The following is a 21214-nucleotide window of genomic DNA, read 5'->3' on the forward strand; positions in this document are numbered from 1 at the left end:
GGATCAGGGATACAGGACTTGGAATCTTGTGTAATTTTGACAGAATAAGTCAGAATCATTCCCCTTATTCTAACAGCTGAAGATCCTAGCAGGAGACCGCTGCTTACATTGTATATCACTTTAGTCATTAGCAGTTTCATCATATAGGAATATTAATGGATAGAAGGGTAATTTGAAGAAAGAGTTTTGTGAGATGGAACATGATCATATTTCCTGATGTGCTCCATTTATTGTGCTAATCTCTATACCAAAATATTTTCTTTCAGCATGGACCTATGTCAACATGGCAAGTGAGATAGATAGAATGTTTTCTTCTGGATGCGTTCTCCCTGTCTGAAAAGTTCTTGCAAGATATGCAGGATTTAGTAAAGCCAGTATAAATTATTATGAATGTCCTCATGGAACAATTTTTTGTCAGAAAAATTTTGCTTGCTGTTGTTGTCAAGAAATTGTGCTATACTTAGTATGCTAGGGGTTGTATAAGGTAAAGAGTTAAAATAACAACTGTGAGTCAAAAGACTTGAAATGGTACTGGAACTGTGTTTAGCCCATACTTTTGGCAGTACTCTCTTGCAGAAGGGTGCCCTTCTCCCACACCTGCCCCACATGCTGGTTTTGATGGAATTGAAGTTGTTGGGAACTGTTGTCTCAGAACTTCAAGCCACGTGCACCTGCTGGAGGAACTATCTCACACTTTGAGAGCAGAGAAACTGGGGAGAAAAATGAGACCCTAGCTGATTTTTTTACTTCAAAACAAATAAGTTTAAACGTTTCCTCCTAAATATTTCCTATATGTATGCAGCAAAACTAGAAGTTTTAGAGCCGTGTTATTTTCTGAGGCATCTAGAGAAATAATGACCATGGAAAAACTCTTTCTGATGGAAGAAGATTAAAAAAATGCCCTTTAATCTCACATATAATGGGATATATATTTTTGATTGACTTTTGAGAGGTGAACTAAAACCTTCAAAGATGGATTTCATTCCAAATGAAATCTTTGTTGTTGTTTAGAAAGTAATGAATGGTTTAATGTAGAGTTTAACACTTACTACCTTTTTGCTAACTATAACACTTTTAACAGAAAACTAATAAAAGTGTTTGTTGTGAGTGGAAACATTACCCAGATATAAAAATGTTTAGTGCCTGTAATTACCAAAATAAAGAATTTATTTTGTAGGAAAGCATGAGAACTGACAGACACAAATATCAAATTCTAGTAAATTATATAGAACTATATGAAGCACATGTATCAGGCAGTCCTGTGAAAAAGCCACCTCTTTATGTAAGTTGGGAAGGTGTGAAAGATTTCTGTCCTTTATTTCAGAAGGTCAATACATGAGTGATCTTATTGAAAAATAATAGCAGGAGGTTATGGTTGCATTTAAACTGAGTGAAACAGCAATAATGCCATCGTGATTTGGAAAGATTCTTTCTTTATAATGATACATACTGGGGGTGTTGCACAGCTGTTACACGTGAAATAGCTTATTCTGAACTTGTCATATTTGACTGGGAAGTATCATTCAATACTCTGTTGAAGCATAAGTAATTTCCACACTTTGGAGGTGAAAATGTAATACAAATGCCCAAAGGAGAAAAGGTGCATGTATTTTTTAATTGCATAAGATTTTGAAAATTTCCATTTAATGTATTTATTTACCCAGATGTTTTTTAATGTGTGCTGATAGCCAATTTGGTATGCTTTTAGGTAGCATTGTAGAGGTGCAAAGATTAGCTAGTTTTAAGTAGCTGCTTTCAGGACTGGTGGCATTTAAGGGTTAGTTTGCAACCAAAGAGCATGGGCAGAAAGCTGTACTGTGTTAAGGTGGTACAAGGTTACTGAGGAACAGGATTCAAGTCTTCTCTTAATAGGATGGAGCAATGGGCTGGATCTGACTTGGACCCAAGGAAAAAAGGATTTAAATAGAGGAGCAAGTCTAAGAGAATTTGCTTAGGACTGATTGGTACAGCCCCTTGTGGAAGAAAGGACACACAAGTGTTGCAGCCTTGTTCCAAGTCAGATTGTCTGTCAGAAGCATCTTAGGTACTTTGACAGTATGAACACCTGGGAAGTCCACAGAGTTGTAGAACTCAATTCAGATTTTCTCAGTGCTATTTCTGCAGGATATAGTGGATCCTAAAGAATGTGTCTGCTTGGTGCTTTACCACAGATAAAAGAGCAATAACAGTTGAATGGAACAGGCAACAATGGAATTATTCTGGGCTTAATATTTTTAATAAGTATATTTTTCAGAGATTTTAATGGTTTCAGAACTACCTAGGGGGAAAGAGGACTATCTTTTTTAATCCTGCAGGTTTTTATCTGAATCCATGTGCATAATGAAGGTCCATGAATTTAAACATATAATTATGTGTTTTTAAGATTCAGGTCTTGCTGATCTTTGTACTTTTCCACTTTAAAGTAGTAGTTATTTGTGGGCTTGCTGTTAGTCAAGGGAGAAGCACAACTTTTATCTGTAGCCGTAGTTAACTATAATTTCCTCAGAAATTACTTTTATACAAGAAGGACTAAAACAAATCAATTTCTTTGGGAAGCCTATGAACTAGATAGTATGAGTGAATTGTAAAGACCTTACTTGCTAACTTTTTTCCCATTTGCTACCTTCAGGGAGTTCAAGGACACCAAAAAATTCTCTAATGGAATTGCATTTTATAACAAATTTTATGTATTTATTTATTTTTTTTAAATGAATGACAAGACTACTCCTTCAACAGTGTAAAAAATAATTTTATTGGTTGGAAAAAGTGCTTCTGAATTTTTAGTGAGTTCTTGTTCATGGTTAGTTTTGTCAAAATCATTTACTATATTGAAGACTTCTTCCAGAGGTGTTGAAGCCTGATGCTTTGTGCCGTGATAAAAAAGAAGGGCATGTTGTGAGTTCAGGACATTTCTGTTGCTGAAATTTTGAAATCCCTATTTCTGCAAATTATTGTGGAGTGCCTGACTGCAGAAAAACAGTAATAAATTTAGACTTTCAGCCCTAAAGTGATTACTTAAAACAAGGGGAAAGATGAAGAACAGCTTAGGGGATATAAGGTTAATTGGTCTAGCTCTAAGGAGGAAGCTCTCAGTGCTTAGTAGGTAGAAGCTGTTCAACTGGAAGTACTTTAATTTAAAATCCAATGTAAAAACTTAATCAAATACATGCAGAAACACTTAAGAATCAATTTTTTTAATCACAGGTTTAGTCCTCTCTCTATAGCACATTCATTGAATTTTTTGAGTTACAATTGTAGAAAACTATTTAAGTATGGTCAGAATAAGGGTACCAGACTTAAAGTGGGTACCTTTCATAAAAATAATACTTGCTAGGAAAGAAAAAGCACACTTGAAGTTCTGTGTGTGTAAATGGTGCCCATGGGAATGTCAGTTGGCATCTCTCTACATCAGAACAGATGAAGGAAATTATTAATCAAACAGTATTTTTGTTAGTCTTTGAATTAATTTTACTGCCTTCATGTATATTTAAAGAAGGAGAAAATGTAACAGATGCACCTTTAGAATGTTTAAATTTGAAACCAAGACCCTTCCCTTCTTCTTCTTTTTTCCCAGAACACCACAGAATTCCTGCTTTGGAAGAGGCAAGTTGGTTGCTGGGGAACATCAACCAGACTGGCTACTTCAGAGTTAATTATGATATTAGGAATTGGAAGCTGCTAATTAACCAGCTAACAAGGAACCATGAGGTGAGATCCTCTTCTCATCCCTAAAATCTGCTTTCATTGATGAACCTTCACTGTTTCATCACCTTAAATGGTTCAATTTTTGTGCTTGCCCTCACAGGTTATCTCTGTCAGTAATCGAGCAGGCTTGATTGATGATGCATTCAATCTAGCCAGGTATGTTTTCCTGAAGATCATCTATCCTCATACACATTGCTGCAATAACTCATGCAACCATTAACTCAGCAGTTGAGTGTGTTTCAAAGTTAAGTGTGTTTTAAACACACTTTAGTTTCCCTCCCCTGCATTTTTTTTCGTATAGCTCATAAAAATGGTCTGTAGCACATTCACTACTCTTGATCAATAATTGCTGTAGGGTATTTCCGAGTCTGAAGAGATTTGATCAATTTTGCAGCAAGTTCAATTTAACACTTTGCAGATAAATAATCTCTTTCCTCTTTCTCTAATGACTGAGGGTTTCTTCTTCCGTTTCTCCCAGTTGTCCCACCTCTCCTTTCTTTTACCACTGATGCTTGTGCTGTATTTAATTTGAGATGGAAGGCACCTTCAAGCTTCAGTAATTTTTTTGCCCTAACTTGTACTGTTATATCATTTTTCCAGTATCTTTCTTTTCTTATAATCTGCTAGAACAGACCCCTTTTTTCCTCTGTGGTGCTTTTCAAACATAATGGAAAAGCAGTTCCATTGAGCATTTCTGGAATTTATGCAACATTTTGTGTTTTATTATGATGAGAGTTAGTAATTAACACATACAGTACTGGTTAGGTAGTGCCTTCTTTACAAATGGAGGCAATGGATTGGTCCCCATTTTGAAAGCCATTATGTTGATTGTGAAAGCATAAAATGGAGGAAAATAGTGGAACACTTGTAGCTTTTTGATTTTGAGGTACTGGGAACATAGCATTAGCATAGGGTTTTGATTGCATAATAACAGATTTAATTGTAAAATTGCAAATAATGTGATTTTACTTGCACTGTCATGTCAAAGGGAGCATGAAAAGAATTCCTGATACTAGTGTCTTTACATTTAACTACAAATAGTCACTGGGGGTGTTTGGGCTTCACTCACAGTGTCACAGCTCAGTGATGTTCTAGCATCACTGCAGCAAAAACACAGTTGTGTGCCCTACCTCTCTGTTCCTGCTGCTGGCATAAAGTAGTGATTAGCCCTTACTTAACAGTCCAGAGATGTAGTAGGGAAGAATGTATCATGGGGAGAGGTGTATCCATTTGCTTTTGGCATGGCCCTTCATTCTTGCTTTGTGACATCTTCCCATTGGTAATGGGTCATTATTTGACCTGTTCAGTAGGTCATGATTTGTCTACTGTCTGACTAGAAGACTATTGCAGATTATTCTGAAATATTTAGACTATAAGAACCACCAGATGTTGAGTAAATTCATAATCTGTTCAGATTTTATTTGATTTTGAAACCTCAGAGAAATAGTATGCAGTTACACAGAGCCAGTACATCACCTTCTTTTTCCATGCACTTAATGCAGTCAGATGTGTGTAGCCTTCCCTGAAAGTCTAGATCCTTAAAAAAAGCTATTTCTTAAGCCAGATTTTGTAGGTGAGTGTTTTTCTTCTGAGTCAGTATTGAGCCAGTGCTCTAGGATGTCTTGTTCATAGAGTATTAAGGTGAGGTCTTGATTAAAGACCCAACCTGAATTGTCTGACCAAGTTTCATCTACCTAAAAATCACTCAAAAGATTAGATGAGTAATGCATTCCCCACTAATTTTCTGAAGTACTTTCATGGGGATACTTGGGAATACTAGAGCCGGCACCTTTTTCAGAGGTAACTACACTAGAACCTTATGAAGTCTTTCACAAGATTTCACATTAAAAAAAACCTTGACTTTGTTTTGTTAATGATGGTCTGCAGCAGACTGCTGCTGCATTTGGTCTTCATGCAGTGTGGAAAAAAGTAGTGGAGCTATAAATGTATGTCTAGACACATGTGCATACATGGATATCACTTAAGAGAAATATTCTTCCAATAGGGATATGCAGCTAGACTCCTGTTTCCAGAGTCCTGTCATTAGTGTTACCTTGGGTGTGTGCCTTACAAGCCAGTTTGGAGGAAGGATCTGTTTGCAAACAGTAGATTTATGGTCTGTAGTTCAAAAGTAGCAATAAGATATGTGGACCTGGCTAAACTTGCCATGTAGGATATACTTCTTGTTGATCTTTATTACATTGTTAATCTGTCTTGGTTGAAAAAGACAGGTGTCTGTTAAGGAAGGCAGGAGCCTCTCTTGAAATGGAAAATGTAAAGCCCCTCCCTCCAAATTATTATAATTTTGAAATTAGGAGGCTCTAAGGCAATGATATGGGAATAGGAATAACAGTTCTTTACTAGGAAAACTAAAAAACCCCAAATGCAATAATACAAATCAAAAAAAAAAAAAAACCACTGACAGAGTCAGAATATGACCTGACACCCTCTTGGTCAGGGTGTTGGTAGCAGTCCAATTGGATGGTGGCTGCAGCCCTCCTGCAGTGACAGATGTGGTTCTGTTGAAGCAGGGATCCTGTAGAAGGGTGCAGTTTTCCTCTGAAGGTCTGGTGGTGGTGTAGATGGGCCTGGTTTTCCTTTGGGAATCCAGTGGAGAAGAAAGCTGCTCCTCTGGGAATCTGGTGGGAAAAGGCTGCCTGTGGTATTCCAAATCTCAGGTTATATATTAGGCTGGAATGCTTGGCTCCTCCCCCTGGGTGGAGCATCTCCCAATGGGATGATGTAATTTTGTCAGTCATGCAGTGACACTCAGTGGCCCATTAACAGAAGATGCTTCCTGGAGGGAGGATTGGTCTGTGGAAGAGACAAAGAAAACTGCCCAATTAACATAAGATAACTGCCCCCTCTAACAAATGGCAAATAGAATACACACCTCCAGCTACATGTTTCAACCTAAGACAATCTATGGTCTTCCTATTTAAAAAAAAACAAAAACAATTATAGTGATCCTGAAGTTATTATGATTGGCTGGCTGAGAGTATGGTAAGTTTTTTGGAAAAGCTTGGTATTTTTTATTTTCATTCCCCTTTCCCCAGGCCAAAAATAAGACCAGGATTTGGCCTAATACATGCTATGTTCCTCTGTGATGAATAGGAAGGCATTAAGGAAGACATTAAGAGACTCTTAACAGGATGTTGAGGGCTGGCCTTGACCTTGATGTTAAAGCATCAGAACTTCTTAGAATAAGAAAGTAGTCGGAAAAGCTCTTGCTAGGACAGGCAATGGGAATTGAACCCGGATGCTGCAGTGTGGTGCAGCTTCTCCTGCCACATCTGGGACTTTGATGTGACACAGCAGTGTTCCTAAAACAAACTCTGAGGGCTATCAGAATAACACAGACTCTTTCAATTTTCTGAAAAAGTCACTGTTCAAAAGACCACCATCAGCCTAAAAGCAGCTTAGCTTTCCCTCCCCTGGCTGCAAGGTGCAGTGCAGAAAGTTGCCCACTTTATTTTGGAGCAGTACCATAGTTGGATGTGCTGTGCTGGTTCAGTGTCGTGTCCGATGCAGAGCGAGCATTTCTCCCTGCCTGTATGACATTACGTGATGGGGACATTAAACACGTACACTTGTCTCTGCCTGTGATGTGAGAGAAGGTCAGTAACCTTATTGACCAGACATAGAAGTAGTACTTGGTAGTTCAGATCTGATTTCTGAGAAGACTGGCTGTTTTTAACAGTAATTCAGTCCTCAGTTTTGGTCCCTAGTTGCAGTGATGTGTTACCTTGTAGTCTACAACTATAAACATGTATGTTTTGAGAGAGGGAAGAGAACTGTGGAATACATACTTTAATTCTAATCCCTAGCTATTATTTTTAATGCTAAAATAATGCAAAAATTCAAACAATTTATTAAATTCATGCTGGTCCTTTCAAAAATTGCTTCTAATGTAAACAGGTTTTTTTTACTGTACTGTGGAGACTGTATTTCTTCAAAATACCCTGTCCTTCTTAGAAACTTCTGAAGTACTTCCTGCTGTGCTCTTGAACTTGATACAGATAATACCAAAAGGTTTTGACTCAATTTTTCCGCTATTATAATATTGTCTGTCCTAATATGATTATTTCTATGTCATTATACTGCTAATTGATTTGTTTGTGGAATGAGTGCAGCTCTTCTCTTTAGTAAAATTTATAATATTTAGAACTAGAGAAAAATGAAAGAAAGTACTCATATAAATTTTTTGGAATGGCGCATTTTATTTTTTTAAAGGTATGTTTGATTTTATTCCTCTGAAATGTTTATTATCTTCTACTGACCAGCATAGTGATTTCTTGAAAATCAACAACATAAATGAATTGATACTGCCAAGGAATATATTAAGCTCTATAGCAGTTAATTGCAATTTTTTGGGTCCATTTTATATGGAAATGCATTCCTTCATCTTCCTTCTTGCTATATTTTGGTTTATATAACATTCACCAAGGAGAGTTGAGTGGAATAATAACAACAAAAGAAAGTTACAACTTTCTTGTTTTTCAGATTTTTAAGCGTAATTCTTGGCTGTAGTGCATGCACATACCCTTAAGATATAAAAAGCTGTAGCCTTGGCAGAACATAGCTTATGGCAATTCATGTCCCATGTTCTTCAGCAATAATAGCACCTTGACACTCATTCTTCCCTTCTTCTTGAAGATTCTTTATCTTTTTGTTTGCATGAGGTTTCAGTAGAATTTAAAAATAGTTGACTCTAGTAAATGATACTAGTAAACATTGACTGAGGAAGCCCAGAAGCCACGAGAAGACAAACAGAACTGTGGTTCTCATCTAGGCATAAACAGAGCAGAGGGCAGGTCAGGTAGCTCCAATAAGCAGCATCACAATAATTAACAAAGGTTTCACTGTTTCATAAGAGTGTGAATAACCTTGTCAACTTCTCACATCTTTCTCTTTCCTTAGGATAAGGGGTCAGTTAGTGAGTATGTGAGGTGGGACACCTCCCAATTTACTTTAGGCATCCCAAAGATAGACCTGTAAATCTGACATTCTCACCTTGTAGTGCACTGACAGTTAATGGAAAGAAACATACACCTGACCTGTCAGAGCCACTTAACCACGTAAGATAAAGTACTCACTTAATGTTAGGAGTGTTGTGTCATCCCTGGTTCTTCTTTGATGGGCTCTAAATCTTCTTCTTCTAAATCATAAAAGATTTCCCTCATTAAACTGGTTGGCTTGAAATTTGGTATTATGTGCAAGAAATAGGTCTGGTAAATGTTTAATTTTAATCAGTGTTGAATCAGATGTGACTGTGAATATCTGTTTTACTGTCATCTAAAATCACTATTGTTGTTTCCAGTTCTGTAAGCACTGAATGAGAAAGCATGAAGTGGTGTCGTTGGTGATTGTTCTTAGGCTCCAAGGATGGACGATTGTGTTGGAGTGCTGTCCATTGCCATGCACAGATTAAGGGCAGGTTGAGCTATAGTCTCTTCAAATGAAGCTTGCCCCTGTAGGCTTCACAATTATGGAGAGCTGTATCAGAAATGAGCAACAAGAAAAAAATGTACCTTCAGAATTTTCTGTGAACTGACTTCCATGCTCTAGATGGCCTTCATAAGTGTTCCTTTCTGTCAGAATTTCCCGCATCAGACCAAAACCAGGATCCTGGTGCAAATAGATAAATGATGAATTATGATGATTGTTTTCCTGCTGTTAAACAATTCTTTGTGTCTTGTTTCTCCCTTGACATAAATTTATCTTTAACAGTTAGTGCATTTGACTCCAAGATTGATTCCAGAAGTAAAATACTGAAGTAAGCTAATGCTGACTCCAGATCACTTTCTCACCAACTTCTAGAGAGAAATTAATTTAAAAAGGAAGTCTTGCTTAATCAAGTATAGCCTTTTGGATCTGGAAAATCATGTCTTTAGAACCCCTTATTTTATTGTTTCTTAAAAAATTGATTTCTGGTTGTGGAGTCTTGTCACTGAGGAATAAAATATATCCATTCAGCCACCTGAGGCAGCACCAACCCACATAACGATTAGCTGTCCTTATTTCTGGAAACTGACAGTTAACTCATAACTAGGACTGTAGTTCATATACTTCCATAAAAAATCCAGAATTATTCTTGAAATGTCTGGTGGAAATACATGAATTGCAAAACAAAATTATGGAATTGAAATGATCTTCATTGCTGTTTCCCTTCAGAGAGATTAAGATTTCATTTCTTGTAGCATTTGAAGTCTTCCAGCATAAGTGGGCTAATTGTTTCCATGTTACACTTGTTTGTGCTGCTTCAAGTTCTGTTCAGTGTAATGTCAGGAGAAGTCAAGGCATTTGAGGGTCCATGTGAAATTCTGGGTCTGGATAATAAGTAGGTGACAAAGATAGAAATTTTCAGCGCAATTAATGTACTTCAAAATGCTTCAAAATTTCAACAGCCACATTCAGGATTGTTGACTTTGTTTCATTGGGCTATTCAGAAACAGTCGTATAGGATCCATTTAAATTAGTCAACTGCAGTTCTACTCTAGCCTTTGTCTTTACTCCTGATTGCATTTTCTAGTAGTTCAACTCTGAGGAAAACAAGATGTGTTATGCAGCTCCCTTAATTAGTGCCTCTGAGTATCAGCTAAGGGAGTTATAGATCAATACTTTGTATCACGCTTGATTAATAGTGGTATAGATTTACTGTTTTAATAAATGAGGCCTCATCTGAATTATTTCAGCAGATGCCGTAGTAACTCTCATTTACTGTCAGGCAAATTTTGGTGATGGTTCACTAGCAATTGATTTACATATGGTTTCCAACAGAAGTTGTTTGGTTTCTTTTGACATAAATACTCTCTCAGTGGGCCAAAGTAGATGTGCCTTTTTTAGAGAAAATAGAAAGTTTCAATTATTTTAAGGTAGCCATCATTCATTCCATATGCTGCATGTCAAGTCCCTATGTTTTGTGACATGCTTTATGTGGACATACATATTTCAGCTAACATTTGCATATGTTTGTAACAAGAGGAACCAAAGCAATTCCTACAACTAAGCACACTAAAAGCCAATTCTGCTTTTGTAGTATGTGTGTAATTTGTGCATCTGATCCTGTTACATAGCTAAAGGCAGTAAAGCAAATTGTACAGCACATTCCAGGAAAGCGTTGGTGCTGTTGGTGTGAGAGTGTCTTGAAAGATACAAATACCTGCTGAGAGTCAGGGAAGAAGTTGAAGACTCTGCAGCATGTACTAAAAACCAATCTTGTAGATCTGACTGCAAAGTGTTTAATGCAGAGGGAAGGTATTGGTCTAGTCATATCCCAGCAAAATTTGCCTAAATTATTTCTGGTACTTCTGATTAATTATAGCAGTAATTGTTTTATCCTGTAAACTAAATTAACTCTATTCTTAGCCAAACCCAGAATAAACTGTCAGGAAGACTTGACTCTGGTTTCAAGGGAGTGACAGAGTTATTTTTAGCTAATGGTGTTAACTCATTCTCTTTTTACCACATAGTCTTAGTCTCAGAGCTCAAGCTGGTCTCTGGAGTCAGCTTGGTATGGATGTATCCTTTTGCAGTGCAGCTGCCAGGGGCTGCTGTGTAGTGAGAGGGGAAGGGAACAGTCTCTGAAATTTGTTTTGTGAGTATTAATTGAACCAGAATTATGCTGAATTATGCTTCAAAAAACACTGGAGTCTGTGGTTAAATAAAAAGAGGAATTAATGAGTGGAGCTTGCTGAAGGCTTCTTTGCAACTTCAAGTACTGGAAACAGAGCTAAGAGTTGCAACTATGGCCTGGCTTGAGGAATATGTGTGGGTGGGGTAGGGGAAGTTTTTGTACAGCCTCAAAACCTGTGGCATTCTTTGGGAACCCAATCTTCTCATAGCAAGCATACATCCATTCCCTGGGACTTCATATCATTTACGTAGCCCTTTTTCCTCCCCACAGCTGTCTGATCAGCCCTAGTCTCTACCTCCTTCAGCTGTCCTCTCAAAACAAGCAGCTTTTTTGACCCCTTACCCCAGAAGCCAATTACTTTCCTTTCTGTGGGTCTGACAGACCCACAGTGGAAATTTCTCCCTAATGTGGAGAGCAAAAGATCCTTCTGCTACATCGGTTAAGGTAGCAAAATCAAGGCACTCTGAGAAGCTGGAGGTGCTGATCTAAACACCTTGACTTTCCTAGCATCAGCAAAGGGTATATAAATGAAGGCATAAGCCAACTTTTCTAGTTATAAAAGACAAGACTGATGCCTCACTAGCATAAAGAAAGAAGTCTGCTGTCATGGGCTAGTCACTGCTTTGCCTCCTGTTTTGATATGACTGCACCATTGCCTCTCAGAAATTACCCTACTTTTTGAGCTTATCTGATAGCTGTTGACCAGGATTGTTGTCTAGAGGAGGTCTGGTCTTTGTTCATGTATGCTCTGTCTGCTGCAATGTTGTAATAGATTAGCTCCTTCCTATCTGGCTAGAAGTGTGTTTTCCTCTATCCAGAAATCAAGCAATAAATGACAGGAAGGACTGTGTTATGACTAAGGCACAGGGACTGAAGTAACTTGGGATGCTGTTTCTGCTGTAGTCTTCCTAGGTGATCTTAGTAAAATAACTTAAATTGTTTGTGTCTTCTTCCTCTGTGCAAAGTGGAGATAAGAGAATAGGTGAGGATTTAAGAGAATTTCAGAGAATCTTTTATTATAAATATGTTTATTGGGAATTGCTTTTAGAAAAGGAATATCAAATTCTGCAGATATTGTGGCAAACAAAATATGGATTGTATGTGTGTGTTCTCAAGATTGGAATTCTGCGTTGTCCATATGAAGTTCCTAGCTTTTAAACACATGTTTCACTTGGGTGACTGATATGCAAATTATAAACATTAGACCAGGCAAACAGGGAGTGATGAAAAAGTATTCTGCATAGTAATAAACTAATTCAATTTTGATTCTGCTCAAACATGCTCTCATAGATATCATCACCTGTTGACAACTTAATGAATAGAAGAGCTGTTTCATTCTACCCTTCCCAACAAAAATCACCGAGAAAGAAAATAAATAACAGTTATAATAATTGAGTCATCTGAAATTGATGTCTTTTAGCCCCTGAAATACATTCAAATTTCTTTACTTAATGTAACCCTGTGAATTACATACTTGTCAAAAATCATGGTTTCATGATGATGAAAAGCATGACATACCCTACTGCATAGCCTTAATTTTTAGCAGCTAGATTATTCCTTTTCTTCTTGTATTACTCCTTTTAAATTAATTTTTCTTTCATATGGGGAAGAAGAGGAAAGGAGAGATTGTGAACTACAATTTGAAGGAATTTTTTTTACAAGCATAGAGGGGTTTAAATTTGAGGTTTTCTTCTGTTGTCAACAGAGGTGAGTAATTCAAATTAATATTAGTCTTTGCTTATGTGGCAACTCTAAAACTGTGCAAGATAATTTAAGCCACATAATACTCTGATAATTGCATTGAATTTGAACTATTCTTTGTAGGATGCTTCAAATGCACTTGTGTGGAGTTGAATGTCACTTGAAGAGTCCTTAAATATTTTGCATGTGAGAAAACATAATAAGAAGCAGGCTTCACTTCAAACTGTCTTACTCTCTGAATCTTTTAATGTTGGAGACATTGAATGCTAATTAAATGTAGTTCTTAAAATGATCTTGTAAGCCAAAACTTGCTGTTGTATTCATCAAAGAGCAGATATGCATTCCTCTCCTGTTTATGCAGAGGTCCATAGCTGGTAGAGATCATAATGTCTCCATCAAGCCACTTTGGCATCTTAGAAAAATAAAGTCCTTACATGGTCCTGATGTAAAGTCAGCTCAATCCTTGGAGGGAAGTATGAGGCAGATTATTCTTTGATACTGGAGATCACAGGGCCTTTTTTACAGATTGTCCATTTCTATGATAAAACATTCTTTCTGCAGCTTCTGTGGTTGAACATGGTGCCAGTCATCTTAAGTTTTTTAAATCCTTGACTTCTAGCCCTGCTGGAGTTGAAGGGGATGTCTGTGACTACAAGAGTTAATTTCCCAGCTCTATGAGTCGCCGTGCCTAAAGCTTTTTTGATGTGTCAAGGTTCAACCTACATGTTCTTCCTCAGCGATCAAGGAATTGCTGTTAAAGTACTGTGGAAAAGAATATCCTGAATACATTGATAGAGACACCAGTCCTTGATAGGTCCTGAAAAAATGAAAAAGGCAGATACAGTTATATGTGGTTATATTCATTGGTGCCAAGTTTCTCTGAGTTATTCTATTCCACACGCTTGACTGTTAAGATAAAAGAATGAATCAACTGTTAAGAATCCTAACTTACATTAAACTGTCTCTAGGAGTTAATGAGTATAGTCTAATTATTCATATATTGCACATGCACAGAAACAGAGCTGATGTTAATCTGAGTTGCACATCTGTGTTCTGAAGAGCTGCATTTTACCCCTTCAAAATTACCCAGACAAAAAGCTAGTCATGTTTTACACATTTCTGAGAAGCAGACAAGGCAGGGTGAGTTTTAAACCAGCAGCAAGTAAATCACCTCATTTCCATTGTTTCTGTAATGCAGACCAGTTTGCTGCCAGCTTGGATTTTCTAATTTTGATTTAAACACATGACTTATAATGTCTTTGTTGGGTGGTGGGACTAAAGGATTTATGGTGCCCTTGTATGTGGGACTCTCATCACTGTACGGCAACCCGGTCGTTTTTGTGACGGAGTCTGTTTGACTGCTGCTGGATTTATGATAGAAATAATTCAGAACAGAGTAATAATTTTCCCTTGGCAATTACACTACCATTTGGTACTTTGTCCCTAAGGGGAAAATGAATGTGCTGGGATCCGTCCATAAGTTCAGTGGCTCAGTGTAAAGAACAAATCAAGGTCAGAATGCAGTTGAATACACACTGATGTTTCATAATATAATCTAGATCTTCTGCTTTTATCTGACTCATTAAAACCTCATGTAATTTAAAGATTATTTTTGATTGCCATGAAATTTTTATTGGGAATTATTTGTTAGGGGTATTCCATTACCGTGTTCAGTACTTTCTTTTTCTCTTCATTGCCACTTTTCTCTTTAGCAATGGCCACTGTAGCAACTTCTTCAGTGTAAGCAGGATAGTACCTTGCTAAGCATTGGTGCTTATGATATTATATGATATGATATCATAAACCACATAATACATATATATAACTTCTGGAAAATCTTTTTCCACCTCTGTCCTTCCATAAAAATGATAGATCACATTTTCAATACAGTTCGTCAGCAGTGTCCTTTGGCATGAAAAACCTGCTGAACCAGGATGTTTATATAGAAGTAATCTGTCTAATAACTAAACCAGATCTTTTTGACAGTCCACGTTCCTGTTCTCCTGTTCTCCTCTTCGGTTTGGCAGGCAACTGTGAAATCAGGAACATAGATAGCAAGACAAAACTCATGTGGTGCCGTGTTTCTAACACATGTTCTCGTTTGTTGTGGTGGCTACAGAATGATTGACATGGTGGTAAACTGATGGGTTTGGACAATTACGTAAAAATTGATAAAGCAATGAAGCATATCAAAATGTGATCTTTTTGGTTAAATTTTGCTTTTGTGGTCATGTGTTTCAAATGACTCAGTATGCGCAAAGTTGGCTTAGAGAGGGCTTGTAGAGGCTGTTTTAAGTCTAGGCTGCTTTCTGTATGACCCATGATGTCAGATCAAAACTCTCTAATCTGAAATACTGTTAAGAGGGATGTCTGCTTTTCATAGTTTATACTGAAGATATGTAAACCACAGATCATTTTATATATAACATTAAATAGATCTGTTGGTACTCTTCTATGAATATTTACAGGGCAAAAGAGCAGAGCTATGATATTCTTATCTCCTCATGGCAGAGCAGTACTGAAATAGTAGTGTTCCTAGGATATCCATTGCTAGAGGTCCATATAAAAAAAAAAAAATCTGTCAGGAATGGCACTGGTATGAATCTGCTTTGAGTAGAGAGACACGCGATGAGTTCTTAAGGCTCTTTTAATTCCAGGCACTATAGATGAAATTTTGTAAACTTTTTAACCTTGCCCTTGAGAAGTGTTTTACCTGAACATCAGTATGCTTTCAGACACTGTTTATGCATCAACACTGTTTGATTAACTAATTTATCTGTTAAAATACTTGCCAAAATTATCCCAGGTTCTTCCTCTGTGTAATTTTTTTAAGGAAGAGATACATGCTTGCTAAGATTTCCAGCTGGCTACTGTAGACATACCTAGAAAAAACTGTGCCTGTTTCAGACTAGACATAAGATTGGACATCACAGCATTTCTGTGGTATTTATGCTTGTCACCTGGTTTCAGTATAGCTCATAATCAGTTCTTCCCCTAATGACAGACAATATTTCAATTTTCCTCCAAGATGGCTAGGGTAGAAAAGAACCTTCTCTCTTAGCCCTGTCTCTTATACATTTGGACTTTGACAGGCAATATCTGATAGTAATTTTGCTGGACTTAAAGATAGCAATATGATTGATGGCTAAAAAGACACAAGAAAAACAAGATTTCTATTACTGACCTTCCAGCGACTTTCTTGAAAGAGAGAGTAATAAGTCAAGCTGCATGTGTACAGTATGTACTAAACTTACACTCTGTAGTACCTTTGAGTGAATATTTCTAGGCAATTATGTGACAGGGAAATTATTTTACAGTTTTGCTTTTGATGGGAAGGTTGCTATTTTTAGTTTTCTTATTATTGCTAAAATGATTGTGAAACATTTCTGTTTAACATTTCCACAGATCAGTGTTTTTCGAACAGGTTTCACAGAGAGATGCAGAACAGGCTCATTCTCTGTTCTGCCTTTTCCCCTCATTTTGGTTGTTGTCCTACTCCATAAATGCTTTTGCTGATCAGATCTTATGTAACCATCTTTGAACCTAGTTTTTTGAGGCTAGTGAAGGAGAATCCTAGAATCATGCCAGCATCGTTTGTCTGGTTTGCCACTGTTCAAGTGAGCCCAGTGCATCTTGCTGAATGCAGTATTCCCTGGGAAAGAGAAGTCTTGAAGTCTCTCTTAGGACTGGACAAGCTTTTTAGTGTAAACTGAGAGTGTGACTGTACTAAAATACAGAATTTAAGAAACCAGTTGTTATGCTTTGTGAAGATGCAGAATATTAGAGCATAGCTCTAATATTCTGTGACCACGCAGTCACACTGCTTTATCGAAGTTGTGTCTTCTGCTGACCTGATTGTCATGGTTGTCATGGTAGTCATGTTACCTCCCAGGATGCTTCACACAGGTCCTAGATCTGTGATCTGAATTTTTGGACTTCTTATACATGGTTTATGTCTTTTATGGTTTAGGGTGAGAGTTTCTCCTTATATCCTGTTTTCTCAACTATGAAAGTAAAAATTAGCAGCCTTAGTCTTTTGGCCTTACCCTTACTAAAATCTTTCCTTTTTGGTTTTTTAGATTTTTTTTTTTGAATGAAAATACTCCTCAAGTTATGAAAACTGTAGTATATAGTTAATAATTTATAACATACACATTATATACCACTTTTTATGAAAAAGGTGAAACAATAAATGTACTTACTACCTCTTGACAGAAGCTATTTAATGCCAAATAGTCTAGGAGTGCAGTGTATTTGGAGTACATAAACGTGGCTTAGTGACTAGGGTAAAAGAATAGGGCTATCATGGTTTTCTGTGGACATCCATGAAATAAAATAGTGGAAAATACAAAGAACATTCTGCCAAGGTAGTGTTCCTGAAGCACTTATGATTTCTTCACGAAAGTTGCTGTCTTAACTGTCACTGTAAGAGGATTTGAGATATGTCTCTGCTAAAGTTCTCTCAAAGGTTCATCTTAGCATCTGGACTGCCCAGCATGTGCTGACTGAAGAGTTTAACATCAGTTGTAGCAGCCATAACCACTTTTCCTCTAAACCATTCAGCTGAAGTAGATGAATTTGTTGTCATTTATTTAATAATGACAAGAATCTTCCTTCATCTCCATCCCTTCTCTTAGGACCAATTGGTTGATGTGTGGTTGAGGGGGTGATCCTGATGACACTGGGCATAAGCTCTTCTAGGGTCATACCCAGAAAGGAAAGGAGGGTCAGGAATAAACAGGAAAAAAATCTAACTTTGCCACAATCTGTTGGTGTAAGTTGCATAATACTCTCAGGGAAACAATAGGAAAAGTGAGAGTCACGGGGTGAGACTGGCATAATTGAATAGTCTGATAAATTTGGAAGCTAGAAGAAGTGAGTGAGAGATGAGAGTAACAGGTGTTGTGAAGAGGATGAGTGACTATCTTCATCCAAGAATCATGATTTTGAAACTCACCAGGAAACTCTGAGCTCAGGAATAAGAGATCAATCTCTGAGTTCACTCATGTCTTTATGGAGAAGTTAAGCTTAAAAAGAAATAATCTGTTTGTTTCGCAGTGTTGACTTCTTTTTTGCACTTAGTTTAGATAAATTTAATTTCAAAACATGTCCATTAGTGCAGCTATAATAAGCATTAATCTATTTATTCCTTAAGCAGCATGTTTCCTAGAGCTATTTCTCTTGTTCTTTACTCCACACTTTTTAATGTAAACCATATCATCAGTAAAAATAATCAAAAATTCTGTTAGAAACTAATGATGTATATGCAACTTCAAGCTAGTGTTCCTTTTTGCTAACATTACCTCCAAGATTTTTAAATGCAGCCAGTCCAATACGCTTCTGGCTCCATTAATTACATTTAGAAATCTTTACAAAGTATTAAGACGTAGAACTCCTCTTAATGATACTCTGCTGGTTCAGAAAGAAGACCTATAAAATGGAGTAGCCTTCTGTCTTCAGATGCATTGGACTTTGTCCACTGCCTACTCTAAATGCTTTCCCATTTTCATTTCATATCTGCTCAGTTCCTCAGCTGGCACAGTGGGTGCCTCAAGTGATCTTGTTTTTCGTGCTTGAATATGTGCTGGAACCAGTGTTGAAAACAGAGCTGATAAAATGTGGACAAAAATGACATGAAGCAGACTGGAGGGTGGGATAGATAGTTTTGAAATCTGTTACATGAACTCACTCACTTTTTTCCTGAGAACATGAAGGGAATAGAGTGTAATTCTTCCAACAGAGAGTGTAAAAAATGAAGGTCTGCAAGATGTGCTGCACATTGCAAGGAAACAAACTATTGCGAGCAGTGAGGCAGTTTTTACATGTTATTACAGCAGAGATAAAAATTTAAATTAACATGTATGCAATGGTTAATTTCTGTACTAATGTGTGTAATTTTATTTGTTTGCTATATGCTTGCATTTCTTCCACATTGATGGAAATTAAAGGAACATGTGCAATGAAGGAGAAAAACTAGTCTATGAAGCTATATCATACTGTATCCTAATAAATTGAACTTTGTGGAATCTACCTTGCTGATTTTAACTATTTAACAAAAAGAGAATCAGTATCTTCTCTCTAGGCAGACGGTTAACTCCTTTTGGATTTAAACACCTGCATTAGGAGAAGAATAGACAACTTGTTTCTGGAAGGTTCACACCCACAGGGTTGCACTTTGTTTCTGCAGTCTGGATAATTAAGAAAAAAGTGCTGTTCTGAAAAAAAAAGTGAGAGCAAAAGCTAAAGCTAGGCATTTTCTGTATTTGGTTTTTAAAGTACCTTTCAAATGCTTGTGTCTGTATTGCATTTTACATGTAATGCTATTATTTCAGAATCCTTCCTGTACTCCCCCTCCCCCCCCCCCCCCCTACACTCTTTCCCATGCAGGGGGAGGTATTTTATGATTGAAAAATGGGACAAAATTTTAGCTGGTTTATTTATAAACACCTAAAAAAAAAATAAAAATCTGTAATTTGTATGCAAAGTGCTGGAACATCCTGAACCAAAGTGATGTCACTGTATAAGTCCTTCCAAAGTGACTTAAAGTTGATAGAAGACAAGGAAGTTCTGAAGGAGAGAGAAAAGAGTGAGGAGAATAACTGTAACACTAAAGCTTTTTCTTCAGCACTAGTTATTTTCAATTGCTGATGGTCAGTAGAAATGTTTTCTCAAGCAAAATGCCTTTGCTTGTTGATTTTATGCAGACAGCTTTCTGTCTTGTAAATCAACAATTTAGCAGCTTCCTTTTCTTTTGAATATTTTTTGATTTCTTTTCCTTAAATGCAATTACTTCTTCATTCATGTCTCATAGCCACAGGAATTGGTTCAAAGTAGGGATAGCTTGTCTGGTTTTCTCTCATGTGTGTTCATACCTTACTTCATCAAGTCAGTATGCTTCTCTGTGTTGGGAGAGACTGCAAGTTGCTGGTATTTTATAAGGTTGATTTTTATGTCATTAAAATGTGATGAGTTTATTATGTTTTTCTTCATTTTAATTTCATTTGAGAAAAAAAAAGTTGTTTATGCTCTGTCTTCTGAAAACCAATTTAATACTAACTTCTTTTATTGTGCAGAGCTGGTTATTTGCCTCAGAATATTCCTTTGGAGATTATGAGGTACCTTTCAGAGGAAAAGGATTTTCTGCCTTGGCATGCTGCCAGCCGAGCTCTTTATCCTCTAGATAAATTGCTGGACCGTACAGAAAACTACAATATCTTCAATGTAAGAGATGGAGTCTTCCTTTCTTTCTTCCTCTAGTTCTTCCTGTCTTTCTTCCACTTTCTCTGTCTGCCTGTCCTTCCTGCCTTTCTTCCTTTTGCCTCTTACTCTCATATTATTGGCAAGATTTGAACTGTTCCCCAGGCAGATACTGTTAATGACCTAGGGATATTAACTTTCTTCCTAATTACTCTTTATTTAAACATAGTGATTATCAAGCTTTGGTTCACTTGCAATTGAACAGTGATAACTATTGTTTGAGGCATATATGACTAGAAGAAGGAAAGGTAATTATCCCTCGTGTAAAATGTTATGACAAATAAAGTATTTCACTTAGAAGAGTCAAAGTATTCTATTGCCAGATTTTCTCTTTCGAGGAGCCCCAAGGTGATATTTAGGTGGATGCCCAAGATCAGCAAGAACAGCAAGTATAGGCACAACTTAACAGAATACATGCAACTGAAGCAAAGATTTGTAGTCATTATTTCACCCCAAAATCCATGGTGAATTCAATGCAGTTACCTTAATTAACAAGAATTAGATCACCGTTGAGTCAAAAGCCCATTCATAATTGTGTCCAAAGGGACAGCAGTAACAGCTCACAGTAGATAATTAAGATAGACATGGCAAATATTTTAACATTTAGCTGTAGCTACACTGAAGCATGGTTTATGAAGTACACAGATTTGACTGCAGCAAGTGACAATTATGAACTCTTGGGGTTTTTATTCACTATGAATTTTATGTAGTCTACATATTTTCAACAGCCAGCATACGGTAGCTTTATGTAATGTTGTAAAGCCTTCAAATGAAGGAGCTTTTTAAAGCCTGAAATGCCTAAGGATGCTTTTTGCTTCTTAAATGCATATTTGTTTGTGTGTATGTGACCATAGACACCATGCTTAGAGAGAAGAAAGTTAGAAGTGACTGTATGTATATATGTAGATGTTAATA

At 36.9% G+C, this 21214-nt stretch overlaps 1 protein-coding gene across 1 annotated transcript in view; it reads left to right on the plus strand.

The window, feature by feature from the left end:
- Positions 1 to 21214, plus strand: part of TRHDE (thyrotropin releasing hormone degrading enzyme) — a 205088-nt gene that overhangs the window by 158465 nt on the left and 25409 nt on the right. The window contains exons 11-13 of the mRNA XM_036400346.2: positions 3575 to 3708; positions 3806 to 3861; positions 20116 to 20263. Of these exons, the coding sequence (XP_036256239.1) occupies positions 3575 to 3708; positions 3806 to 3861; positions 20116 to 20263 (338 nt within the window). The remainder of the gene's footprint in view (positions 1 to 3574; positions 3709 to 3805; positions 3862 to 20115; positions 20264 to 21214) is intronic.

This window comes from Molothrus ater, chromosome 5 (genome assembly GCF_012460135.2).
Source record: "Molothrus ater isolate BHLD 08-10-18 breed brown headed cowbird chromosome 5, BPBGC_Mater_1.1, whole genome shotgun sequence".
Lineage (NCBI taxonomy): Eukaryota > Metazoa > Chordata > Aves > Passeriformes > Icteridae > Molothrus > Molothrus ater.